At 39.4% G+C, this 23,226-nt stretch overlaps 1 protein-coding gene and 3 pseudogenes across 2 annotated transcripts in view; 2 read left to right on the forward strand and 2 right to left on the reverse strand.

Annotated features, from left to right (window-relative positions):
* Positions 1-400: 400 nt before the first annotated feature.
* On the reverse strand, positions 401-6,016 carry LOC125929050 (L-lactate dehydrogenase A-like 6A; annotated as a pseudogene).
* On the forward strand, positions 5,334-8,313 carry LOC125913273 (40S ribosomal protein S12-like; annotated as a pseudogene).
* A 10,779-nt stretch (positions 8,314-19,092) lies between these two features.
* The window catches only part of LOC125913235 (L-lactate dehydrogenase C chain), a 43,651-nt gene continuing 39,517 nt past the window's right edge, over positions 19,093-23,226 (reverse strand). For both annotated transcript variants that reach the window (XM_049618313.1, XM_049618322.1), the window contains exon 8: positions 19,093-19,777. In XM_049618313.1, the coding sequence (XP_049474270.1) occupies positions 19,613-19,777 (165 nt within the window). In that variant the 3' untranslated portion in view covers positions 19,093-19,612. The remainder of the gene's footprint in view (positions 19,778-23,226) is intronic.
* Positions 19,776-21,770, forward strand: LOC125913248 (WW domain-binding protein 2-like; annotated as a pseudogene).

Here is a 23,226-nt window from a genome sequence, read left to right on the forward strand (position 1 = left end):
AACCATAACTGGTCTCACCAAGAAGAAAGGAACAGAGTGGCAAGTGCATGCTACACACCTGAGAGTTACGTTAATTGGGCAAGACGGTCTGGCCACAGTTTAGGAAGGTAGAGTGCCTCCTTGCTTTTATTGTCACATGAAGTCAGTCTTCCTGGTGTGTGATTCTACAGCCAAGTTGGGACCACCCAGTGGGCTGTTTCCTGCAGAAACAGGAATTTAAATAGAACAGAATTTCTAAATAGAATTTTCTCTAATTTCAAGTGCTTTAAAATGTTTAGGAAGCTAGGCAGCCTACCCTATATTTCTCCCAAGAGAAGAATGCCCACCTTGGTCTCAGTCATCCCTCAAGGGTTTATACAGTTCCGATCTTTTGTAAAAATTATCAGAATAAAAGCGAGCAAGGTCAAATCAAGGTTTGATTTAATATTAGTTTTGGAACTAGCATTTTTGTGTGTATGTTCATTTTTATATTGTAGAGGAAGTTGTAGCTTTTTTTATAGAGTATAAATGAACATAGGTATCAGCCAGCCAGGACAAAAGAATCAGAACTTCTGTAAACACAGTAAACACACATCATTCATTCATTTTGGACCAAATGGCAAACACATGCTTGCGTGTGCCAGAACTGCACTCATGTAGCAATTGCATAAACTATCCTCCAACACCCAGCTGCTAAACAGAGAAGTACTGTTTTCCCTTTTTCCACTTTTAGCAATTCAGGTTTATTCGAAAGTTTGATACATATCCTATAACCACGGTCTCTTCTTCCATAACTTCAGAATGGCAGCCTTAAGTAACTTGAAAGCTCGAGCTCCTTCTGAATTTCCCAAAGAGTGTCTGTACTCTTTTTCAAACGAGACTCCTCTTCAGGGGTCATCTTTACCTTCGTGAGATCTGTAATACCATTCTCTCCCAGGATACAAGGAACAACAAGGAATACTTCTTCTTTTATTCCATAGAGGCTCTGAAAGTAAAGGCTTGAAAATTATTCCTTTCTTTCTTCTAATAAAGGTCTGCAGTATGAGAAACAGCAGAGAAACGGCCAGGTGAATGACAATTTAACAGCTTTCTAGTATGAACTGTGGCAGAAAAATAGACCAGTGGGACAGAGAACAATCTAAAACGCGGTTAGACATATTTACTGTTCAGATTCACCAGCCATCTTTCTACACAGGCCCCAGCCTCTTGCCATGTTTGCTGGGAATAACTCTCCTCTTCCTATCTCCATACCCCAAACCACTTCTTATCAGGGAATCACTTCAAAGTACCTATTACGTTATTCCCAGTGATGTAATTCCATTTTGCTTTAGCCTGTCACATTCAGACTAGCAAAGGAGTCTTACCCAGGCCTCAACTTCCCCTTCCCCAGGAGACTAACGGCTAATGCTTTTGTGACTAGTGCTTCCTTCTTACGCCTCTTCATTGGACGTAATTGGAACTCTAGAGAGCAGTTCAAAATGGAGCAAGACCTACCCACAGTGTTTCCCAGTGTTAGCAGTATAAACATACAAAAAAACACTTTTATGTACTTGAATCTAATAAATACTAGGACAGAAGTCTACAAAGATGAGTTCCCGTACCACCACCATCCCCCTTTCTCTGCCTCTTCAGCAGCAACAAAGAATAGACTTTAATTGTCCCTTGGGGCACCTGGGTGGCTCAGTCGGTTAAGTGTCCGACTTTGGCTCGGATCACATTATCATGGTTTGTGAGTTCGAGCCTCGCATAGGGCTCTGTGCTGACAGCCCAAAGCCTGCTTTGGCTCTGTCTCCATCTGTCTCTGCCCCGTGCATGCATGCTCTCTCTCTCTCTCTCTCTCTCTCTCTCTCAAAAATAAATATTTTTAAAAAATTGTCCCTCATCAATGTTTTTATTCCTATTTTATGTTAATGATAAATAATTTTTCAAGCATGCACATCCTACCTTACTTATGGTGGAAACTGGATGCACTCTCCTAAGATTCTTCAAAATACTTTGTTAAATCAGCTACAGATAGGATATACTTCTTGGGAGTGTTGCCCTTTCTTTTTAATCATCTTGTAACTACTGTGGAGAAATAATTGTCATTTGAACATCCATTTTATGGCAGCTGGTATGACAATGCCACAAAACTGAAATATTCCCTTCAATAATTTCCCCTAGAAATATCTTATAGCAGCTGGTTAAGATAAACAGTCATGAGGATAAGTATACAGATACAATAATATGAAATCAGTTTTACCACTAACAGTGAAGACTGTATAACAATTTAAAAGAATATATTGTCATTCAACAAGTCATTGCCTACTGTGTTTAGGGTTAGGCTCAGCAATGAGTAAGACAGACTCAGCCCTGGACTACTTAAGAATGTATAATCTGGTGGGGCACCTGGGTGGGTGGCTCAGTCGGTTAAGTGTCCAACTTCAGCTCAGGTCATGATCTCACAGCTTGTGGGTTCGAGCCCCACATGAGGCTCCGTGCCGACTGCAAGGAGTCTGCTTGGGATTCTCATATTTTCTCTCTCCCCCCCCCCCCCTGCTCACACTTTCTCAAAAATGAGTAAAAATTAAAAAAATTTTAATCTGGTGAATATGATCACACAAAAATGAAAGAAGTGCTAATGAAAAGTATGGGAAATGTAACAATGTATACTTAAGCTAATCTCATCCCCCTGGCAGAATTCAGGCTCACATCTAGCTTCCAAAATACTGAAAATGCAAAACTGACGTCTTACCTGGCAACTACTACTTTCTGGACATTTTCCCACTGCTCAGGATCTTTATCAGTTCCTATATCTGAGTTCAGATCCTTCAGAAGGACCCCACTCCACTCCATACAGGAACTAAGAAAAAGACATCAAAAGTCCTTTTATTACATGGTATTATATAACAATAGTTTTTTAAACCTTAGCAAACCTGTTACAACTGCCGAGTGTTTTTGTTTTTAATGTTTATTTTAGAGACAGTACAACTGGGGAGGAGCAGAGAGAGAGGGAGACAGAATCTGAAGCAAGCTCCAAGCTCTGAGCTGTCAGCACAAAGCCCAACACGGGGCTTGAACCCATGAACTGTGAGATCATGACCTGAGCTGAAGTTGGACACTTAACCAACTGAGCCACCCAGGCGCCCTCCAAGTGGTTTTCAAATAGCAATGTTCAACAGAACTATCAAAAATTCAGAGTCTAATCCTGCTCCAAATCTAAACTAAAATCTCCAGGGATAGAGCCCATAATTGTATCATCTCAGTGAAGATTCTCCAAACAAGGAAGTGACAATTTTAAACTTTCAACTAGAGATAAGCTTTAACTTTTATCACTTCAAGTTTTATATTATTTATATTATTTATTTATATTATTATATATATATTATATATTATATTATTATTTATATTATTTATATATAACCAAGTTTTATATTAATGGATTTCAAGGGTTCTTAGAAAAAACTAAACACTATCATCACAGCACCTCTCCTCTGTAATTTTCTCTTAATATTAAGAATACGTGTTACTCGGATTACAGTACTGACCTTTCTAGAGTGTTCCAAGTTAAATATAAACTATATCATATTACTTAGTGCTGTATTAAGAAAGTCTTATAATCTTGGGGTGCCTTGGTGGCTCAGTTAGTTAAGCATCTGACTCAGTTCCAGCTCGGGTCATGGTCTCACTGTTCAGGAGATCGAGGCCCATGTCAGGCTCTGTACGGAGAGCTCAGAGCCTGCTTGGGATTCTCTCCCCTCTCTTTGCCCCTCACCCACTCTCTCACGGGTGTGTGCTTTCTCTCAAAATAAATAAACTTTAAAAAAAAAGTCTTTTAATCTTCCATATATAGGATTGTAGTAATGTTCTGTTTTCAAATTTGTGAGTTTTTCTGGTAGATTATTATAAAAATGTGCTTAAATACACTACTAAAAGGGTCTAGAGTGGAATAAAAGTGCTTTTTCCCCCACTCAGGAGCTATTTTACTTTATGATGAACTATCTCTATGATCAACATAGTCTAAATATCTTTCAGAGAATGCACAGCTCAGTGGTGCTTTTAGGCTTACCACTCAAGTCTCCATGCTCTCCAAAGACCAACCCACGACAGCTTTCAGAATGGATGCCAAGCCTCTGCCCAATCAAGATACAGAAATGGGCAGTGTCCAGATTACAGTCATTCCCAATAACACGGTTTTGGGGAAATGCACTCAACTTCCAAGCTACCTAAGATACCCACTGAGAAGAAAAAGTTAATGTCAGAAAAGTTCTTATCTAAAATTATACATTTTTTAGATTTATCTAAATCTGATGTTTTATCGGAGGGAAAAAACCATGGTTCTTTATTCCAACTCCCAACTGTATCACAATTCCAACAGTAGCTACCCAATAGAAATATATTATGAAACAGTATTTTGCTACTTTGCATAGTCCTTGTGCAGAAACATAGTAGGTTCACTCCATAAAAAATTTTGAGAAATACTCTGATCAAATCTCTTACCAGTTTGATGCATACAAAGAGTCTTATTTATTTGAGAGCATGTGCAAGTGAGCAAGGGGCAGAGGAAGAGTTGATCATTATTTTTAAAAAACTAGAAATAAAAAGCTTAATATAAAAACTACAGATGTATAGTTTTCTCCTCTTAGCTTCTACAAAAGACATAAGGTTATATATATATATAACTATAATGCTGTCTTGTTGATTTGTAATATATAGACACAAAATAGCACAAAAGTTAGTGAGGGATTGATGCTATAATGGAGGAGAGTTTCTGTATTTTGTTGGAATTAAATGCAAAAATGTGAGGTAGATCACGGTATGTTAAACTGTATATTGCAACTCCAAGAACAACCACTAAAAAAAAAAAAAAAAAAACTCAAAAACCATAGTTCAAAATGAATAAAGGATGGGGCGCCTGGGTGCTCAGTTACAACTCTTGATTTCAGCTCAGGTCATGATCTCATGGTGATGAGATCGAGCCCCACATTGAACTGCACACTGGGTGTGAAGTCTGCTTAAGATTCTCTGCCCCTCCCCTGCACACTCTCGCACACTCTCTCAAAAAAAAAAGAAAAAATGAAGAAGGGAATTAAAATGGTACTTTAGAAAATACCACCTTAATGCAAACAAGTCAGTAAAGGAGGAACTAAGGAACAAAATAAAAGACATAAAGCAAATATAAAAATGGCCAAAATAAATCCAAAACATCAATAAAATATTCAATGTGAATAAACTAAATCTATTCAAAATGCAGAGTTTTTCAAACTGGGTAAAACAAGATCTAATTATATTGCTCCGTAGAAGAAACACACTGTAGATTTAAAGAGATAAATAGCACCTGAAACAAATATAACACATTATTAACAAATTAATAAATAAAACATATATAAACAAGTTGAAAGTAAAAGGATGGAAAATTACACACCATACCAATGGGAACCTAAGTAGTTCTATTTATACCGATTTTTTTAGGTTACTAGAAACAGATATTTTATAATAATAAAAAGATAAATTCATCAGTAAGTTATAACAGTTATAAACACAGGCACCTAAAATACATGAAGCAAAATTGACAAAACTGAAGGGAAAAGTAAAAAATTCAGTAATAAAATTGAAAACTTCAACACCCCACTCTTGATTCTGGATAGAGCTATTCAGATAATCAGCAAGGATACAGAAGACCTGAACAACCAAATACTATCAACCAATAAGAACCTTATAAGTGACACAGAATATACATGCAGAATATACATTCTCAAGTGAACATGGAATCTTTCTCATGACAGGCCATATGCTAGGCCACAAAATAAGTCCCAACAAATTTAAGAGAGTTGAAATACAAAGTATATTCTCATGCCAGCACAGAAATTAGAAGTAAACAACATATAAGGAAATCTGAAAAATTCACGAATATTTGAAAATTAACCACCACATTCCCCTAAGTAATGAGTGGTTCAAAACAAAACCTTAAAAAGGCTGTTTCCCCCACTGCCGAGTTGTACAGAGGCGGAGGCTCGGGTGTGCTTAAGGCTTGCCTCCACCTATGACCCACGGCCATGGCCCGGGAAGGCTCTGCTGCAGGAGGCATAGCAGGCACTGATTCCGTTTCACACGAGGCGCTGAGGACCGCCCTCATCCACAATGGCCTAGCATGTGGAATTAATAATAAAGATGCTGAAGCCTTAGAGAAGCAGTAAGCCCATCTTTGTGTGTTTCTCCAATGTGACGAGCCTATGTATGTCAAGTTGGTGGAGCTCCTTTGTGCTGAACACCAGATTAACCTAATTAAGGTTGACAACGATGCGAAACTAGGGTAATGAGTAGGCCTCTGTAAAACTGACAGTGGGAAAGCCCTGTAAAGAGACCGGTTGCTATTGTGTGGTAGTTAAGGACTATGGCACAGAATCTCAGGCCAAAGGTGTCATCAAGGAATACTTCAAATGCAAGAAAAGAAATAAAAAATTTAGCTCTTGCTCCTCAGAAAAGAAAAAAAAAAAAATCTTCAGTTTAAAAGTACTTGAGACAAATGAAACAAAAAATATACCAAAATTTATGGGATGCAGTTTTTCATGGCTTAAAGGGACATCAATACCCATTAATCCACACTACAAAACAAAAAAGATTTCAAAACATTAACCTATCTTAAAAACCAAAAAGAAGAGCACGCTAAACCCAAAGGAGAGAGAAGAAAAAAAATAATTAAGATTAGGATGGAAATAAAAATGAAACAAAATAGAAAGTCAATAGAGAAAATTAATGACATCAAAAATGGGTTCTTTGAAAAGATCAAAATTGAAAAACCTAGGCTAGCCAAGCTAGATTGACCAAGAAAAAAAAAAAGAGAGAGAAGGAATCAAATTACTAAAATCAGGAATTAAAGAAGGAGCCATCGCTATTGACCTTAGAGAAATAAGACTGTTTGGAAGTACTATGAACAACTATAAGCCAACAAATTAGATAATTTACATAAATAGGTAAATTCCTACAAAGGCAAAAACTACTGAAACCTCAAATAGAAAATGTGAGATTAGGGGCGCCTGGGTGGCTCAGTTGGTTAAGCGTCCGACTTCAGCTCAGGTCACGATCTCACGGTCCGTGAGTTCGAGCCCCGCGTCGGGCTCTGGGCTGATGGCTCAGAGCCTGGAGCCTGCTTCCGATTCTGTGTCTCCCTCTCTCTCTGCCCCTCCCCTGTTCATGCTCTGTCTCTCTCTGTCTCAAAAATAAACGTTAAAAAAAAATTTTTTTTTTAAATGTGAGATTAAATCAAATCAGTAATCTTCCCAAAAGCAAAGCCTCAGCCCAAGTGCCTTCACTAGGGAATTCTACTAAACATTCAAACAATACCAGTCCTTCACAAACTTCCAGAAAATGGAGGAAGGAACACTTCACTACTTATTCTATGAGGACACTATTACCCAAAGTTAGACGAAGACCCCTCTGGAAAAACATTTTCCCTCAAGAATATAAATGTGAACATCCTTAACAAAATATTACCAAACCAAATCCATCAGCAATAAAATGGATTATACATAATGACTAAGGGAGATTTATCCCAGAATTGGTTTAACATCCAAAACCCAACTGGTACAATACATTCATAGAATAAAGTAAAACCCCCCAAAAAAGGTGGTCTCAAGAGACACAAAAAAAAGCATTTGATAAAACCCAACACCCATTCGTGGTAAAAATCCTCAACAAACTAAAAACAGAAGGGGACATCTCTAATACAACAAAGAGGATCTATGAAAAACATACAACTAACGTTACACTTAAATTGGGAAATAAGATAAGGATGCCCACTCTCACCACTTACACAATACTGTATTGGAGGTCCTAGCCAAGGCAATTATGAAAGAAAGAGAGAGAGAAAGAAAGAAAGAAAGAAAGAAAAGAAAAATAGAAAGGCCATTCTGATTACAAAGAGAAAACTATATTCACAGACAATACGGTCTTGTATATAGAAGATCTGAATCTAAGATCTAATAACCTAATCTAAAATCTAAAAAAGTAGAAGATTTGTACACCAAAAACTATAAAACATTGCTGAAAGTAAAAGAGAAGGTTTAAATAAATAAATGGGAAGGAAGACATCCTATGGACATCAACCAGACTTATTATTGTCATGATGGAAATGTTACCAAAATTAGTCTACAGATTCAACATACTCATTGTTGAAATCTCTGCAGAGTTTTTTTGCAGAAATTGACAAGCTGGTTCTAAAATGTATGTGTAACTGAGATACCACCTCACACCAGTCAGAGTGGCTAAAATGAACAACTCAGGAAACTACAGATACTGGTGAGGGTGTGGAGAAACGGGAACCCTCCTGCACTGTTGGTGGAAATGCAAACTGGTGCAGCCGCTCTGGAAAACAGTGTGGAGGTTCCTCAAAGAATTAAAAATAGAACTACCCTATGACCCAGCAATAGCACTGCTAGGAATTTACCCAAGGGATACAGGAGTGCTGATGCATAGGGGCACTTGTACCCCAACGTTTACAGCAGCACTTTCAACAACAGCCAAATTATGGAAAGAGCCTAAATGTCCATCAACTGATGAATGGATAAAGAAATTGTGGGGGCGCCTGGGTGGCTCAGTCGGTTGAGCGGCCGGCTTCGGCTCAGGTCATGATCTCGCGGTCCGTGAGTTCGAGCCCCGCGTCGGGCTCTGTGCTGACAGCTCATAGCCTGGAGCCTGTTTCAGATTCTGTGTCTCCCTCTCTCTGCCCCTCCCCCATTCATGCTCTGTCTCTCTCTGTCTCAAAAATAAATAAACGTTAAAAAAAATTAAAAAAAAAAAAGAAAGAAATTGTGGTTTATATATACAAGGGAATACTACTTGGCAATGAGAAAGAATGAAATCCTGCCATTTACAGCAATGTGGATGGTTCTGGAGGGTATTATACTGAGTGAAATAAGTCAGTCAGAGAAGGACAGATAATATGTTTTCACTCATATGTGGATTTTGAGAAACTTAACAGAAGACCATGGTGGAAGGCAAAGGGAAAAAAAAAATAGTTACAGAGAGGGAGGGAGGCAAACCATAAGAGACTCTTAAATACAGAGAACAAACTAAGGGCTGATGGGGGTTGGGGAAGAGGGGAGAGTGGGTAGGTGATGGGCATTGAGGAGGGCACTTGTTGGGATGAGCACTGGGTGTTGTATGTAAGTAATGAACCACGAGAATCTACCCCCCAAACCAAGAGCACACTTTACACACTGTATGTTAGCTGATTTGACAATAAATTATATTAAATAAATAAATAAATAAATAAATAAAATTTATGTGGAAATGCAAAGGACTCCAGAGCCAAAACGATCTTGCAAATAACAAAGTTGGAGGAGTTAATACCTCCTTGATTTTAAAACTTATCACAAAGCTATAGTAACTGACACGTCTAAATACTAATATGGAGTGATCTTCATGATGTATTAAACTTAAAGAAGAGGATGGAGAAAAGTGTACAAAGAAACAAAAAACTATAAACAATTTTTTTTAACTGTTTATTTATTTTTGAGACAGAGAGAGACAGAGCATGAATGGGGGAGGGTCAGAGAGAGAGGGAGACACAGCATGTGAAACAGGCTCCAGGCTCTGAGCAGTCAGCACAGAGCCCGACGCGGGGCTCGAACTCACGGACCGCGAGATCGTGACCTGAGCCGAAGCCGGACGCTCAACCGACTGAGCCACCCAGGCGCCCCTATAAACAATTTTTAATGGCTACTAATTTTAAAGTGGAGACTAAAGGGAAAAGGGGACAGAGATAGAAGCTAGACTTCCTGTAGTCATGTAAATATTTTATAAAATTATAAAACAAAATTTTAAAAGCATTTCCTCAGTATCAAAATTAAATGAATAAACTTAGGTACTCAGTTTTGGCCTACCCACAGACAAAAACTATTCCAAATGACTACTCCAAATGACAGTAATTTTCCTAAGTATCTCAGCCTAGATTTCTGAGCTCCAGATTCAGTTAGCTACCTATTTGATATTTCTTCTTGAATGTCTTTAGATATCTTAAATTTAACATGTCCCAACTGGAAGTCTTGATTTTTCTCCCCTAAACCCAACACCCTCTCCTACTTCCCTCATTGACTCCCACCCCCTTGAAAGCATCCCAACCCAGGTAAATGGAGCCACCATCCAATGAGTTGCTTGAGGAAAAAATCTAGAAGTCAGTTTTTATTCCTCCCTGTCCCTCACTACACACAATCCTGCACATTTTATCTCCAAAATATATCTTGAATTTGTCCACTTTATTCACGCACCAGTGAGGAGTTGTGCAATTTTGGAAAGTCAGGCAGTAAACTATAGTGTTCCTTTCACTTCTGCACCCTCAATAATCTGGAAACAACTCAGATATGAAAGCCTTTAGAATGTAAACTTTAGAAGTCATTATGATTAAGCAAATTATATAATCATACATCCTAGTGTTTAAGGAAATCTTCATTATAGTACATATACATTGATTACAACTGTGCAAAATACATGTTACATTAGCAAAACCGGAACAGACTCTGGTTATATCACTAGTTTCCAATTTAAATATATTTTTCTACCAAGTTACCAAGCCTAACCCCACCCCCCACCCCCACACACACACACACAAATTCTTCACTGAACATTCAGTCAAAACAAAACTGACCTGGATTGGAAACAATAATCAGTTTGCAGCGGTGACTATATTGGATAATACTGGGAATCATTCATTTAAACAATGGACACATTTCGCTAGACTAAATCAAGGTGTGTTTCTCCTCCTTTTATCTGGCGTGCACCTGCTGTGATAATCACTACGTTGGAGTTTACAGTGACAAGGTAATCTGGGGAAAGATTTGAATAGAAAATACATTATGGAAGAAAACATCTGACATTTAGGTACACATTTCCTGTTAGGGCTCAATCACCACACTGTGTTTACTGAAGACTGGGCTCCCTAGGATCTATAATGCCCACAACACTCTTGTAGTTTAGAGAAATGTCACTAAGTTTTACTAAACTTCAATGTTTCTTGTACATTTTTAAAAACCTAACATACCTCTTGTACTTCATAGAATAAGAGATAAAAATGTGTATGAGTCTGGTAAATGATAATATTTACTTAGAGAAGTGGTGTGAAAAGGCCAGGGAGATCTTGGTTCATGTATTTTTTCAAATGATTATCTCATGGGTGCCAAGTAAATAAAATACAGTAGTCAAGAACTTAGGTTTTTGAGTCAAACAGAACTGGGTTCAAATCCTTACTCCATTTTATTTAACTTCAGTTCACAGGTGCATCATCTGTAAAACCTCACAGAGCTGTCGTAGGTATTAAATAATATGCATAAAACGCTTAGCTCTGGCACAAAATAGACAATCAGTTCATGACAACTATCATGATAACCACTGTTACTGCTGCTCAGAGGGACTCGGGGGCTGTAGGAAACCTTGAAACTAAATGAAGTAAAACCTAATGAAATCTGAACAAGATGCTATGAGTGTACAGAGTAGGGAGCAATCACCTTTATAAGAACTGAGGAAGTCTTCATAAAGGGAAATAAAGATCCAATTTTCATATTTATTCATGTAGTATTCAAATATTTATAGTATTTAACTATGATATTAACCTTTGCCAGAAACACTGTTTGGCATTTTCATGAAAGGGCTACCATGTTGAAGATCCACTGTCCCACCCATCAGTTTGCCTTCATCAACATCCACAAAGGCAAGCTCATCACTCAAGCCCTAAAAGAAATCAGTCAAAAGCAGGGAGGGAGTAAACTTTCTGATTAAGTGGAGAGTGAAAGAAAACTGTTATACTGGCCATCTGTGTATCTTATATTAGGCTCAAAGAAGACGCAGTATGTTCAACATCTCAGGATACAAAAGCCCCAACTAGAGGAGATACAAGTTACAAAGAAGAACGTTTCAGTTCACAATTAGGAAAAAACAGAAACCGTTTAATAAATAGAAGAGTCTCTGAAGGTAGTGAACACCTCTTTAACTTAAGCTGAGGCTGTACAGTGATAAAGCGGTGATTCTGTAGAAGGAATTTCTCATCAAACTAGGAGCTCCTTGGGGTGCCTGGGTGGCTCAGTTGGTTAAGCGTCTGACTCTTGGTTTTGGCTCAGGTCATGACTTCACAGTTTTGTGGGTTCAAGCCCTGCATCGGGCACTGACGGTGCAGAGCCGGTTTGGGATTCATTCATTCTCTCTCTCTCTCTCTCTCTCTCCTCTCTCTCTCTCTGCCCCTCCCCTGCTCATGCTGTTTCTGTCTCCCTCAAAATAAATAAATAAACATAATTTTTTTTTTTTTTTAATTAGGAGCTCCTTGAGAATAGGAAGTGCTTATTCATCTGCACTCTGGTGCTTAACACCTACCTAGCACATAAGAGCTCAGTAATAGTTTTTAAAATAAATGGATTAAAATATAAGGCCCTTTCCAACTCTACAAGTTTATAGTTCTATAATCAGATAATATTACCTGCAAAAACCAATCAGTACTATATATTTCTAGCATGCTACTTTATATGTCAGAAAGAAGGGAATATAACATATTTGTATTTGCAAAAGAAACACTTGAAGATACACAAGAAACTAATTTAAATGGATGCCTATAACAGACATAGAGGGAAAGGGTTAATGAAAACATGCTTCTCCATGTATATCTGTTTATATTAGCTTTATTTTTTAACCTTATGAGTGTATTACCTCTTGAAAAATGTTTTAAATAACTACATATTCTTTTATCTTTACACTAAAATTTTCACTGAAAAAAAAATGTGTGAGGTGCCTGGGTGGCTCAGTCGGTTAAGTGTCCAACTTCGGCTCAGGTCATGATCTTACAGTTTGTGAGTTCAAGCCCCGTGTCAGGCTCTGTGCTGACAGCTCAGAGCCTGGAGCCTGCTTTGGATTCTGTGTCTCCCTCTCTCTCTCCCCCTCCCCTGCTCATGCTCTGTCTGTCTCTCTCTCTCTCTCAAAAATAAATAAAAATTAAAAAAGAATTTTTAAATGACTGTGCTAGTACTGAGAAGTAAATGATCAAACATCTACAACTTATTGTTGGATATTTTACTTTATTCTAAATAATAAAAATCCAAAGCCAAGCACTTTAAATTTTAAACATCATAAGTGATTAGCCTAGAAGTCTAAACTCTATCACAAGGAAAATATTGTTGCTTAATGAGATGCCAATGCTTTCTGGATACTTTGAACTATTCAAAGTGATTGGAATTGTATGTAGCAGAATTATACAGTATTGATAAAATTATCTCTGAAAAGCTAGCTTCTAAAATGTACTATATGTCCAGCATCTTGATTTACATAATCCCATCTCCAATAACAGGAACCAGAGATCCTTAGAAAAAAAGGCTGCTTTGGGCCTGGAACAGAAAATATACAAGATGAAGAAAGTGCCAGAAAGTAAGGAAGTACTTAAAACAAAACAAAAGCCCTATGTCAATGAGATATGTCAAAGGAGCACAGTAGCTAACTGAATGAGCTTCCAGTGGCCAAAGCTGAACAATTTGAGAAACAACATCCATGAAGACATATTGGATTATAACCCAAAACATAAAATAAAATCCAGGAATCCATACTAATATCTACAAATGAATTAATAGAGTGGAAGAAACAAATCTTCACATCTCTTCCAAATAATTTATAGAGATACTCTATAAATTATTCCAAATAATTTATAGAGATACTCCACCCTCAGAGGGAGCATAACTCCCACTCTTTAAGTGCGGGCTGAATACAGAGACTTCCTTCCAAAGAGCATAGTGTGGAAAGGGGGAAAAGAGAGTACCTAACACTACCTCAGCTGGGTGACTGAGGTCAACATCAACCACGATAAATCACATTGACAGTATGGACCCTGGATATGACATAATGAAAATCGCACTTCGCCTCTGTGTTTTCCCCTCTAAAATCCATAACCCCAGTCTAACCATGAAAAAAAAAAAAAAAAAACAAAAAAAAACAAGACAAATTTCAATAGAGGGTCATTCTACAAAATACATGACCGGTAATCCTTAAAACTGCCAGCCATCAAAAACAAAGTCTAAGAAACTGTCATAGTCAAAGGGAGCCTAAGGAGACATGATGACTAAATGTAATGTATCCTGGATGGGATGCTAGAACAGAAAATAGGACAGTAGATATAAACTAAGGAAATCTGGGTAATGTATGGCCTTTAGTTAACGACAATGATTATACCTTTACAAAAGCATTTATACATTTGTAACATACTAAAGTATGATGTTAATAACTGGGTGTGAGATAAAGATAGACCTCTGTACTATCTTTTCAACCTTTCTGTAACTCGAAAACTGTTCTTTAAAAAATAAAGTCTAAAAACAAAGTCTATTAAAAAATATTTTAACTCAGTCTCTCTGGACATTTTCCATATTTATAAAAATGAAAGTGGGTAAAATATCCACTCTCTGCACTCGTTATCCAGTGCTTTCTCCCTTTTAACATGCAATTGACTTCTATTCTTTCATTCAGCTACTAAGTGTCTATTACACTAGACATTGTTCTAGCTAGACTTGGGATACAAGAATAAATGAAATAAAGATGCTTGCCCTTGTGAATATCACATTATAGTAGTGAAAGCTTATGTATTATGGTATAATTCAGTGATTTTCAAAAACATTGCTGTTTCCCTACTAGGTTTATACAATAAATTTCTGCCAATAGAGTACTAAACAATTCCTACTGAGAACTCCTTCCTTATAAGCAAGAAGCTTTTAAGATATCACCACCTCCTTGGATGGAAGAAGTTGCAGAATCTAGAGCCAAAAGAGACACAGATGAACGGGGGCCTTAACCTGGGACTTTGTAGGGGACTGTGCACTACACCTTCTCAGATCTACAAATGCTGTAATTGTCACACCACACAATTCAAGCTCTGAGAGCTCGTGCCTATCATCTTGTTTTTTTAGGGCTAGGGCCCAAATCCTCTCAGAAAGGCCCTTCAAAGTAGAGGTAATAAATAAATCTTTTACTTCAAGGTTTTCTGTACACTTACGATCTGTATACTTATCTATTCATGCAACTTGAGATAGTCTGTGCTCTTTTTTCTCCTTTACAAAATAGATCTAATAATTATTTTCAGGATTTTATTAGACACCATATATAAAGCACTTTTTCATTATTATTGACATTGACAGAAAATATATTGGCTTTCACGTATGCACACTCTTCATTAGCAATGGTGCACCACTGACAAAGGCATTATAATTGACAGACAAAATGAACCATTGGGAATTCATATGATTGCTAGCAGCAATAGTTAACAGCAGCTGATGTTCTTAGTGCCTTACAGATACTTCTGTCATCTAGCTCAAACCCAGGGCCAGGACTAAAAGCTATAGAAAGGTAGCTTAGGAAATTTTACAGATATCCCACTAATAAAAGCAAAGCATAGCTCCAAGAGTTTATTATGACTTACTAAAACATTATGGGTTCAGATCAGGGTAATATTCTTAGGAGTGAGAATCTTTCTAGTCCTGTGTCTAGCCATTTAACCGGAAGCTAAGTTTATCTGCTATATCAATGCTAAGAACTAAACACTAAAACTAACCTAACATGGATAAGGTAGAAGGGAAATAAAGACAGAGACGAGGAAACCGGAGAGAGATTTTTAAAGGAAAAAGACTTATATTTTGTGGTAGTAGGACACCAACTGACAGGTTGTGCACTTTTTTCTGCCACCTATTTCTTCATTGCACGTGTATGAGCTGTTTCCTACAAAGTACCCCAAGCAAAGGGGTACTTCATACTGTCATCACATGGGGGAAAGAGTAATATCAACATTCTAACACATACGATACCATCATAAATACTAGAAAAACCAGGGGCGCCTGGGTGGCTCAGCTGGTTAAGCATGGGACTCTTGATTTCCACTCAGGTCATAATCTCACAGTGGTGAGCTTGAGCCCCACGTCACCGGGCTTCCTTCATGCTGAGCATGGAGCCTGCTTTAGATTCTCTCTCTCCCTCTCCCTCTGCTTCTCCCCTGCTTGCACTCTCTCTCAAAAAACAAAACAAAAACAAGCAAACAAAAACCCAAAACCTAGAGAAAGCAGCCCCCTCTGGATAGAACAATTAGAAAAGCTCACCTGTGCCTCTGGGCTAAGCCTGCAGGGACTGAATAAGGCCTCTACTCACCCCATTTTTAACTGAACACAACCTGCCTAACCATATGCAGTAGCCTTACATCCGAAGAAGGGAAACTTGGTTAACCCTATGGCACAGAACAGAGAACTTACTTTTAGTAAGATGCTGATTACACAGGGTGTTCCAAGCGATCCAGTTCCTATAATGGAGATCTTATTGTGATGAATGGCCTCCTCTGAAGTGAAATTCTTAAGAAGTTCACCTTGATAGTCGCCATCTTGGAAACCTAACAGAGTGAGGAAAAACTGCAAAGCCACTTCCAAATTTGGTCTGCAGTGAGAGTGGGCATATAGAAAACTCCCGGGTCCCCTGGGGGAAGGAGGTGCTGCAGACCCAACAGGGAATGACAAAACTGACTGGCAAAGAAGCTGGGTAGTTTCTAGCCAGCTGCCCAGCATCCAGAGGTAAACCAAGGGAAGGAAGAGGAGGGTGGAACAGTTAAGAGGGATTACGAATTAGTGAAGGCAAAGGGGCGGCTTCACCAAAAGTGACACGACAGTCAGGACAGCTCTTCCTCCCCTCACCACCCCAGTTGTCCCCCTCGCCCAGCTCTTGGCTCCAGAACCCAGCCCAGACTCCGTAAGTCCAGGGCCGAGGACTGCCAAGCACGCAGTACTTCCGGCCACATTCACGCGGGTGAGAGGGACAGCCACCTCTGACAGGGATGTGTGCAGGCTGCAAGGGACACAGAGCCATCCTCAGGCAAAAGAAATTCACTCCCGCGGAGACCACGCTGCAGCTCATCTACAGAACTCCCACAGCCCAGCTCATGGCCGCCCCCTCCAGAGGCAGATGAAGAGAATGGAGGAAAACCGCAGAAAAGCTGGTTGAGGCCTCAAGAAGGAAAACCATGGCTAGTGAGGCCGCGCAAGGCCGCGGGCCTCGTTTTGGTCGTAGCACACCTGGCGCAGAAGCGAGGCCAGAATGAGGGTTCCGATGCATCGTGCCTGGTCTGTGCCCGGCCTGCGCCTGCAGCTTGTCACCTGCACCAGTGGAGGGCTGACAATTTTGTAGTTGGCAGGTTTCAGGGAGGCTCCTTGGGCTCCTGGGCTCAAAGAGCACGAGGTGCAAAAGATAACAATGAATTAGAGAGCCTCCAGCTATCAAATGGGGTACCACTTGCCCAAAACCCATCCGCTGGAAAGCCCAAGTAAATGTATTTCTAACCAAACCTTGTCTGGATGTATCCAATAGGACTTTTTGACTCTCTGTTGCTAACTTTTTCCCAGAGCTGCAGGAGAAAGGGACCTCAGTGCTAGTTTTAACCACCCACAAAGCGAGTAAGTAAAAATTTAAAAACCTGCTATGCAAAGGGGCTTTTTAAATAAAATATGAAACCCTAAGAACTTGATCAGTGCAGGGCTAACTGATAACGATTTTCACAGGTGTATGGGAAAGCTCAACTCATTTATGTGGTAGTTAAATGCAGAACCCAAAATTCCCCTCTCATCCTTTAGTCTGGGATACACCAAGGCTTCTGTTCTCTTGTCCCACCACGTTCTACCCAATTACGTGTTTCCTAACTCATTTGTGAATCATAATACATAATACACATCTGACAAATTCTTTTCTAAGAAGGAGAGCAGCTGTTTCTCAAACTTTTTTTCATTCTCTCTCCCTCAAGGGCCTTTTTAGACATTTTCCCCCAATCGTTCAGCTCCACTCACCCCATCATGAAATTAAATATTAAAGAATAAGAGGTGCCTGGGTGGCTCAGTCGGTTAAGGCTCCCACTTCGGCTCAGGCCATCATCTCGCGGTTCTTGAGTTAGAGGCCCCGTGTCAAGCTCTGCGCTGGCAGCTCAGAGCCTGGAGCCTGCTTTGGATTCTGTGTCTCCTTCTCCCTCTGCCTCGCCCCCCTCGCCCCCCCTCCCCCCACCCGCTTGCGCTCGTGCTCTCTCTCAAAAATAAACTTAAAACTTTTTTTAATAAATAAATATTAAAGAATAAGAGGGGCACCTGGCAGGCTCAGTCAGTCGGTGAAGACTGCAACTCTTGATCTTGGGATTGTGAGTTTGAGCCCCAGGTTGGGTGTAGAGATTACTTAAAAATAAAATCTAAAAGTAATAATAATAAGATGTTGTCTGCTAGGGTTGAACTTTAGGGTTTAGAAACCCTTGTAGTATCTGTTTTTTTCCACCAACCCCATAACCAATTTAACCCTCTTGGGGTGATATTGCCCCCTGTTGAGAATACACGATGTAGAGCAGTTTTACTTCCTACAGTATTCCCACTGAAACTATATTTTGCAGGCTTTCAATACCTGCAAACATTTACTAAAATGAAGTTTTAATTTGGTGTACAAAGAACAGCTTTTAAAAAAAAAGGCAAAATCCACAGAAGACCCCTCTATCCCTGCTATCCTAACTAAACTCTCTGATGATCCTGTTTGTGCATTCAAGGGAAAAATTGAAAACAAGGAAAAAGAACAAAATATTGGGAAACTAATCATGTTCAGCAGTAGAGGACCGGAATGAAAACTATTCAAACAGCAAGAATAAGAGTATGAACTGTGACTCTCTGTCCAGTGTGCGCACCTCCACGAGAGCACACGCTGTAAGTCCTTAGGGCCTGCATATGTCTTCTCATTTTTCGCCCTGGTCCTGTCCTAGTCTATAAATTACTTTGGTCCTGATTTCTTTGTTTTTGTTCAGTTGTGTATTTCTTATAGCTACCTTAAATTGTGAAATCAAGGAAATATTTCATGTATGTGTGTGTGGCATATGCATATATAAATTAGAAATACATGCACTCATATGCATATACATCAATAATCAATTAGTTGAGGTGCCCTAAATACTGTGAGATACTTGAGGGCATAAATCATGTCCTATTGACCTCATGACCGTAACACAAACAAGCGTACCAGTAGTTTGCTCCACAAATGACTTAGAGAATGGTCTAAGCTCCCTGTGTGGTATTTCAACAGAGACACCAAATCAGCTATTTGAGTTCATATGAATTGGAATAATACTTACAGGTTTGAAAACATTTAATTTTGATTTTGCCATTGAAGTTTTATTTCTGTTTCTTTCTGTTATACATGGACTTAACGTACCTGGTGCAGATCACACATAGACACACAAAGCTAATGAAGCAATATAAACTGAATATGCCTGTGCCCTAATGGAAGAATGAAATTTCAATGCTAGAAAAGGTGCTGGTTGTTTTATGGGAAGAATCATAAGTTTTGTATTATAAGGGATTATTACACATACTCTACCAAACTTGAAGTCAACTCATATATAGGATACTTCAGAAGTATTACTTGCATATGTATAGGTTGGGTATCATTAGAACAGAGTTGTAAGAGATTCATAAAGAGGGGAAATATTTTTACCATTTCCTTTTTCTAGCCTTGAGGGACTGAAGTTATGTCACGGGTTTCCAATGTTTTTTTTTAAATTTTTTACAAATCAAATGACAATACTTTCAAAATATAAAACATACAGTCTGATATCTTCTTCTATAAAACAGTGGAACATTAAGAGGCTTTAAAATACCAGCTCTTTTTGGATATTCCAAATTATGTCTGCACTCTTCTTAAAAAGGGCCTCCTCCTCAGAATTCAAGTTAACTTTCACAATATCTGAGATACCATTTTGTCCCAAGACACAAGGGATACTGAGAAAGATTTCTTCTTTTAATCCATATAAGCCCTAAAAGGCAAAATTAGATTATTGTTCAGTAACCTGATATGGAAAAACAGCTAATGCAAAAGAGCTTCAGAATAAGAGGATACCAGAGAGACCATGGAGCTCAACTAGAATCAGAGGGTGGTAGAGTAATTATCAACAATACAAATCCTAGGGGGGTCTGGGTGGCTCAGTCCGTAAAATGTCTGACTTTGGCTCAGGTCATGATCTCGTGGTTTATGAGTTCAAGTCCCGCATCGGGCTCTGTGCTGACAGCTCAGAGCCTGGAGCCTGCTTTGGATTCTGCATCTCCCTCTCTCTCTCTGCCCCTCCCTTGCTCGTGCTCCATCTCTGTCTCTCTCTCTCTAAAATAAATGTTAAAAAAAACTTAAAAAAAAAAAAAACAATACCAATCCTAATGTCCTATGACTCTGTGGAGTTTGTGTTCAATGAAATAAAGAACCTACCAGAGGCCTTCAAAGGGACCAAGAAAGGCAACATCTACTCCACCCCTTACCAGGTCCATCTTTCTGTCCAAAGGAAAGATGCCATCCAGTCCTTCATGATGCCATTTTATCTAATAAGGACTGCAAAATCAAGCAGCCTGTGTTTGGTATAAACTACATCAAGAGAACAGTGAAGGTTGAAGGAGGATGTGGCTGGGAAGACCGCTTTGTATAAGTTGACCTTTACACCAACAGGCACCATTGAGTTGGACAATAGATGTTACAGGTGACATCTCAATCTTCTAAAGGTGAAGCCTCCAATGGAGCCTACAGATACTCTCATATGCCCAGCAGGGCCTTTGTCTTTCCCCTGTCAATTGCAAACAGAATATGCCCTTACCCTCCTGGCTACTTCTGTCCATCACCTCCATCTGACTTCTATCCAGAACTTCCCATGATGAACATGGAATAGTTGCAACCATGGCGACCACCCTATTCTGAGCTTATGGAACCTCCACCCAGCAGCCCTGATGTTCCCTCTATTCCTGTAGCTGAAGCCAAGGCCACAGAAGCAGCTGCCAGAGCCAGTTACAACCTGGACAACAAACACAATGCCTACATGCCCACAAACCAGTTTCTGCCACCTTCCTACTACCCCATGGAAGATAAGACCCAGTAGACACCTCACACCTCCCTGCCTTCCATCCCTCCTTGCTCTTTCCCATCTATCCCTTGGGGTTGACTTTAGGGTTGGAAGAGGCAATGGGAAGGTCTTTTTCTTCCTCCTTCCTTCCTTATAATTAAACATTACCAGGAATTAGCATGGAGGGAAGGAAGAGGCCCCTTGACTATGGAGTGGTGTTTCCCAGCTTCCCACAACAGCTCAGAGTCCACAGGTGCTACTCAGCCAAGCTTCCCTCTCACCATCTTTGGGGATTTCCTCAGGATCTCAGGGTGTGCCCCTTGTTCCTACCTCATTCTAGTCTCCCACAGAGGGCCTCTGGTCACCTCCTCCACCACAGTCCAGCTCCCTCATTTGGGTAGGCATTTTATACTCAACCTCACAAGCACCATCACATCAGCCACATGTCTTCTTCTGGGGGCCCCAGCCAGGCTATACTCACATTCCCTCCACTCTGGTCCGTCCCTATCCATGGAAGGCCACAGTCCCACCAGACTGTCAGCCCACATTCCATTCCCAGCCAGGGGTCAGCTTCAGTTACATTCACCTTCCCTTCCTTTTCCTCTCCTTTGTCATTCTGTTGCCACCGCTGTGTAACTTTTGGAGCTTTAACATGAGTTGCTAGGGATTGGGTGGAATCAGAAACGAGGCCACTGTAGGTGAGGAAGAAGCCCCTCCGTTCCCTATTGGTGTTTTGGGAATTTGTTTCCCTCTACTTTCTCTGTTTCTCTTTCGTCTAGAAGGCGCTTCTAGGACTAAAATTGAAGAATGTATGTGCATCCCGTCATGACACTTGGGGCTGTTGAGTGGGCTGGAAATAAGGCGCCTGGCCCCTGGGGCCTGGCCTTGTCTGGTCCTGTGTGATGACCATGACCTGCTACCCAGGCCCTTCTTCTCTTTAAGCTTCATTCCTGGTTGACAATATGACCCTTGAATACACTAAAATTGGCTCTCATTTGCTCCTGGATTGGCCATGAAATGAGGAAATGGCTACTTAAGAAAATTCCCTGTTTATTGGAAAAAAAAACAAAACCCAGTCAACATATTAATATGAAATAAACTGTACCCTTATTTGTTGAAAATGTGAAGTAATAAAACTGAAGTAGCTGGGTTAAAAAAAAAATAAGAGTATATGAATGATTATGCTCTTAATGTCAAATGTTTATTTTCCTATAAAATATAACTTATCCATTGATTTGTTCAGTAAAAATTATGAAATTTCCGTATTACTCAATCTCACTCTCTTCTCAGAGCATTTGACACCTCCTTGACTCTTCCTCAGGAGCAACCTCGGGAAAATTAATTGCTTATTCTCCCGCAGCCCCTGTGTATCCTCAAAAGAGGAGGGATGTGTATCCAGTGTGTACTCACTGTCTCTTTCAAAACTGTAATCCCCTACTCTCTTAACATTTCCTCTATTTTTTTGAGGCTCATCTTATTCAACTCTTCTTCCTTAATGATCATCTTCTAACCTCTTGGCTACTCTGTCTCATTCATAAAAGACTGACATCTGGCTCACAATCTTCTCTGTCCCAGTTTCTGTGATTACTTTTGGTGACTTCATTGTTCATGTGGGTAAACTAACCATAACCAATTCCCTTTCTTTCCAGTTTCTTGACTTCTTTATCTCACAGAACCTTCTCTTCCCACCCCAAGTATCCTACTGTGGACATTGTTACGGGTTCCTCCATATCCAACTTAGATCCCATGATTCATTCTGTAACCCTTTCACCATATATTAAGACCCTCTGCTTATTTTAATTTTTATGTTATAAATATTTCTTAAATTCCTCATTATTCATTTTTTTTTATAATGTATTCATTTGTATGTAGATCATATTTGAGGGCAAAGGTCTTGAATTTGTCTGTGACCCTTTAGCAGAAAGTCAAACCTATTTTTAACATGTATATAAGCCAAAAGCTACACCTTCACCCTTCCCTTCCTCTTTCCTCACCCCCTCTTTCACACTCCACAAGTAAAACCCACACCCACATGAATTCAGCTATGCTCTCTCTCCATTCCTATGCTCAGATCCCTGGAGAAAACTACACAATAAAGTTGATCTTTAACTCACATTACAAATTAATGCACACCAACCTCAAATAAGCATCCACCTAACAGTAATTCTGTATTTTTTTTTTTTTTGGTCAACTTCTATTTCTATCTACAAAGACGACTTCAAATCTTCTCAAACATCTGACTTTTCTATACATCCCCTGATTCTCAGCAGCAGATGATTCTGTCTCCTTTCACTAAAAATACAGAAGTCATCAGATGCATCCAATGCCAAACTTACAAATCTACGTGATTCACTGCCTATCCTCTCTTGATTATCTCCTGTTAC

This window comes from Panthera uncia, chromosome D1 (assembly GCF_023721935.1).
Source record: "Panthera uncia isolate 11264 chromosome D1, Puncia_PCG_1.0, whole genome shotgun sequence".
Lineage (NCBI taxonomy): Eukaryota > Metazoa > Chordata > Mammalia > Carnivora > Felidae > Panthera > Panthera uncia.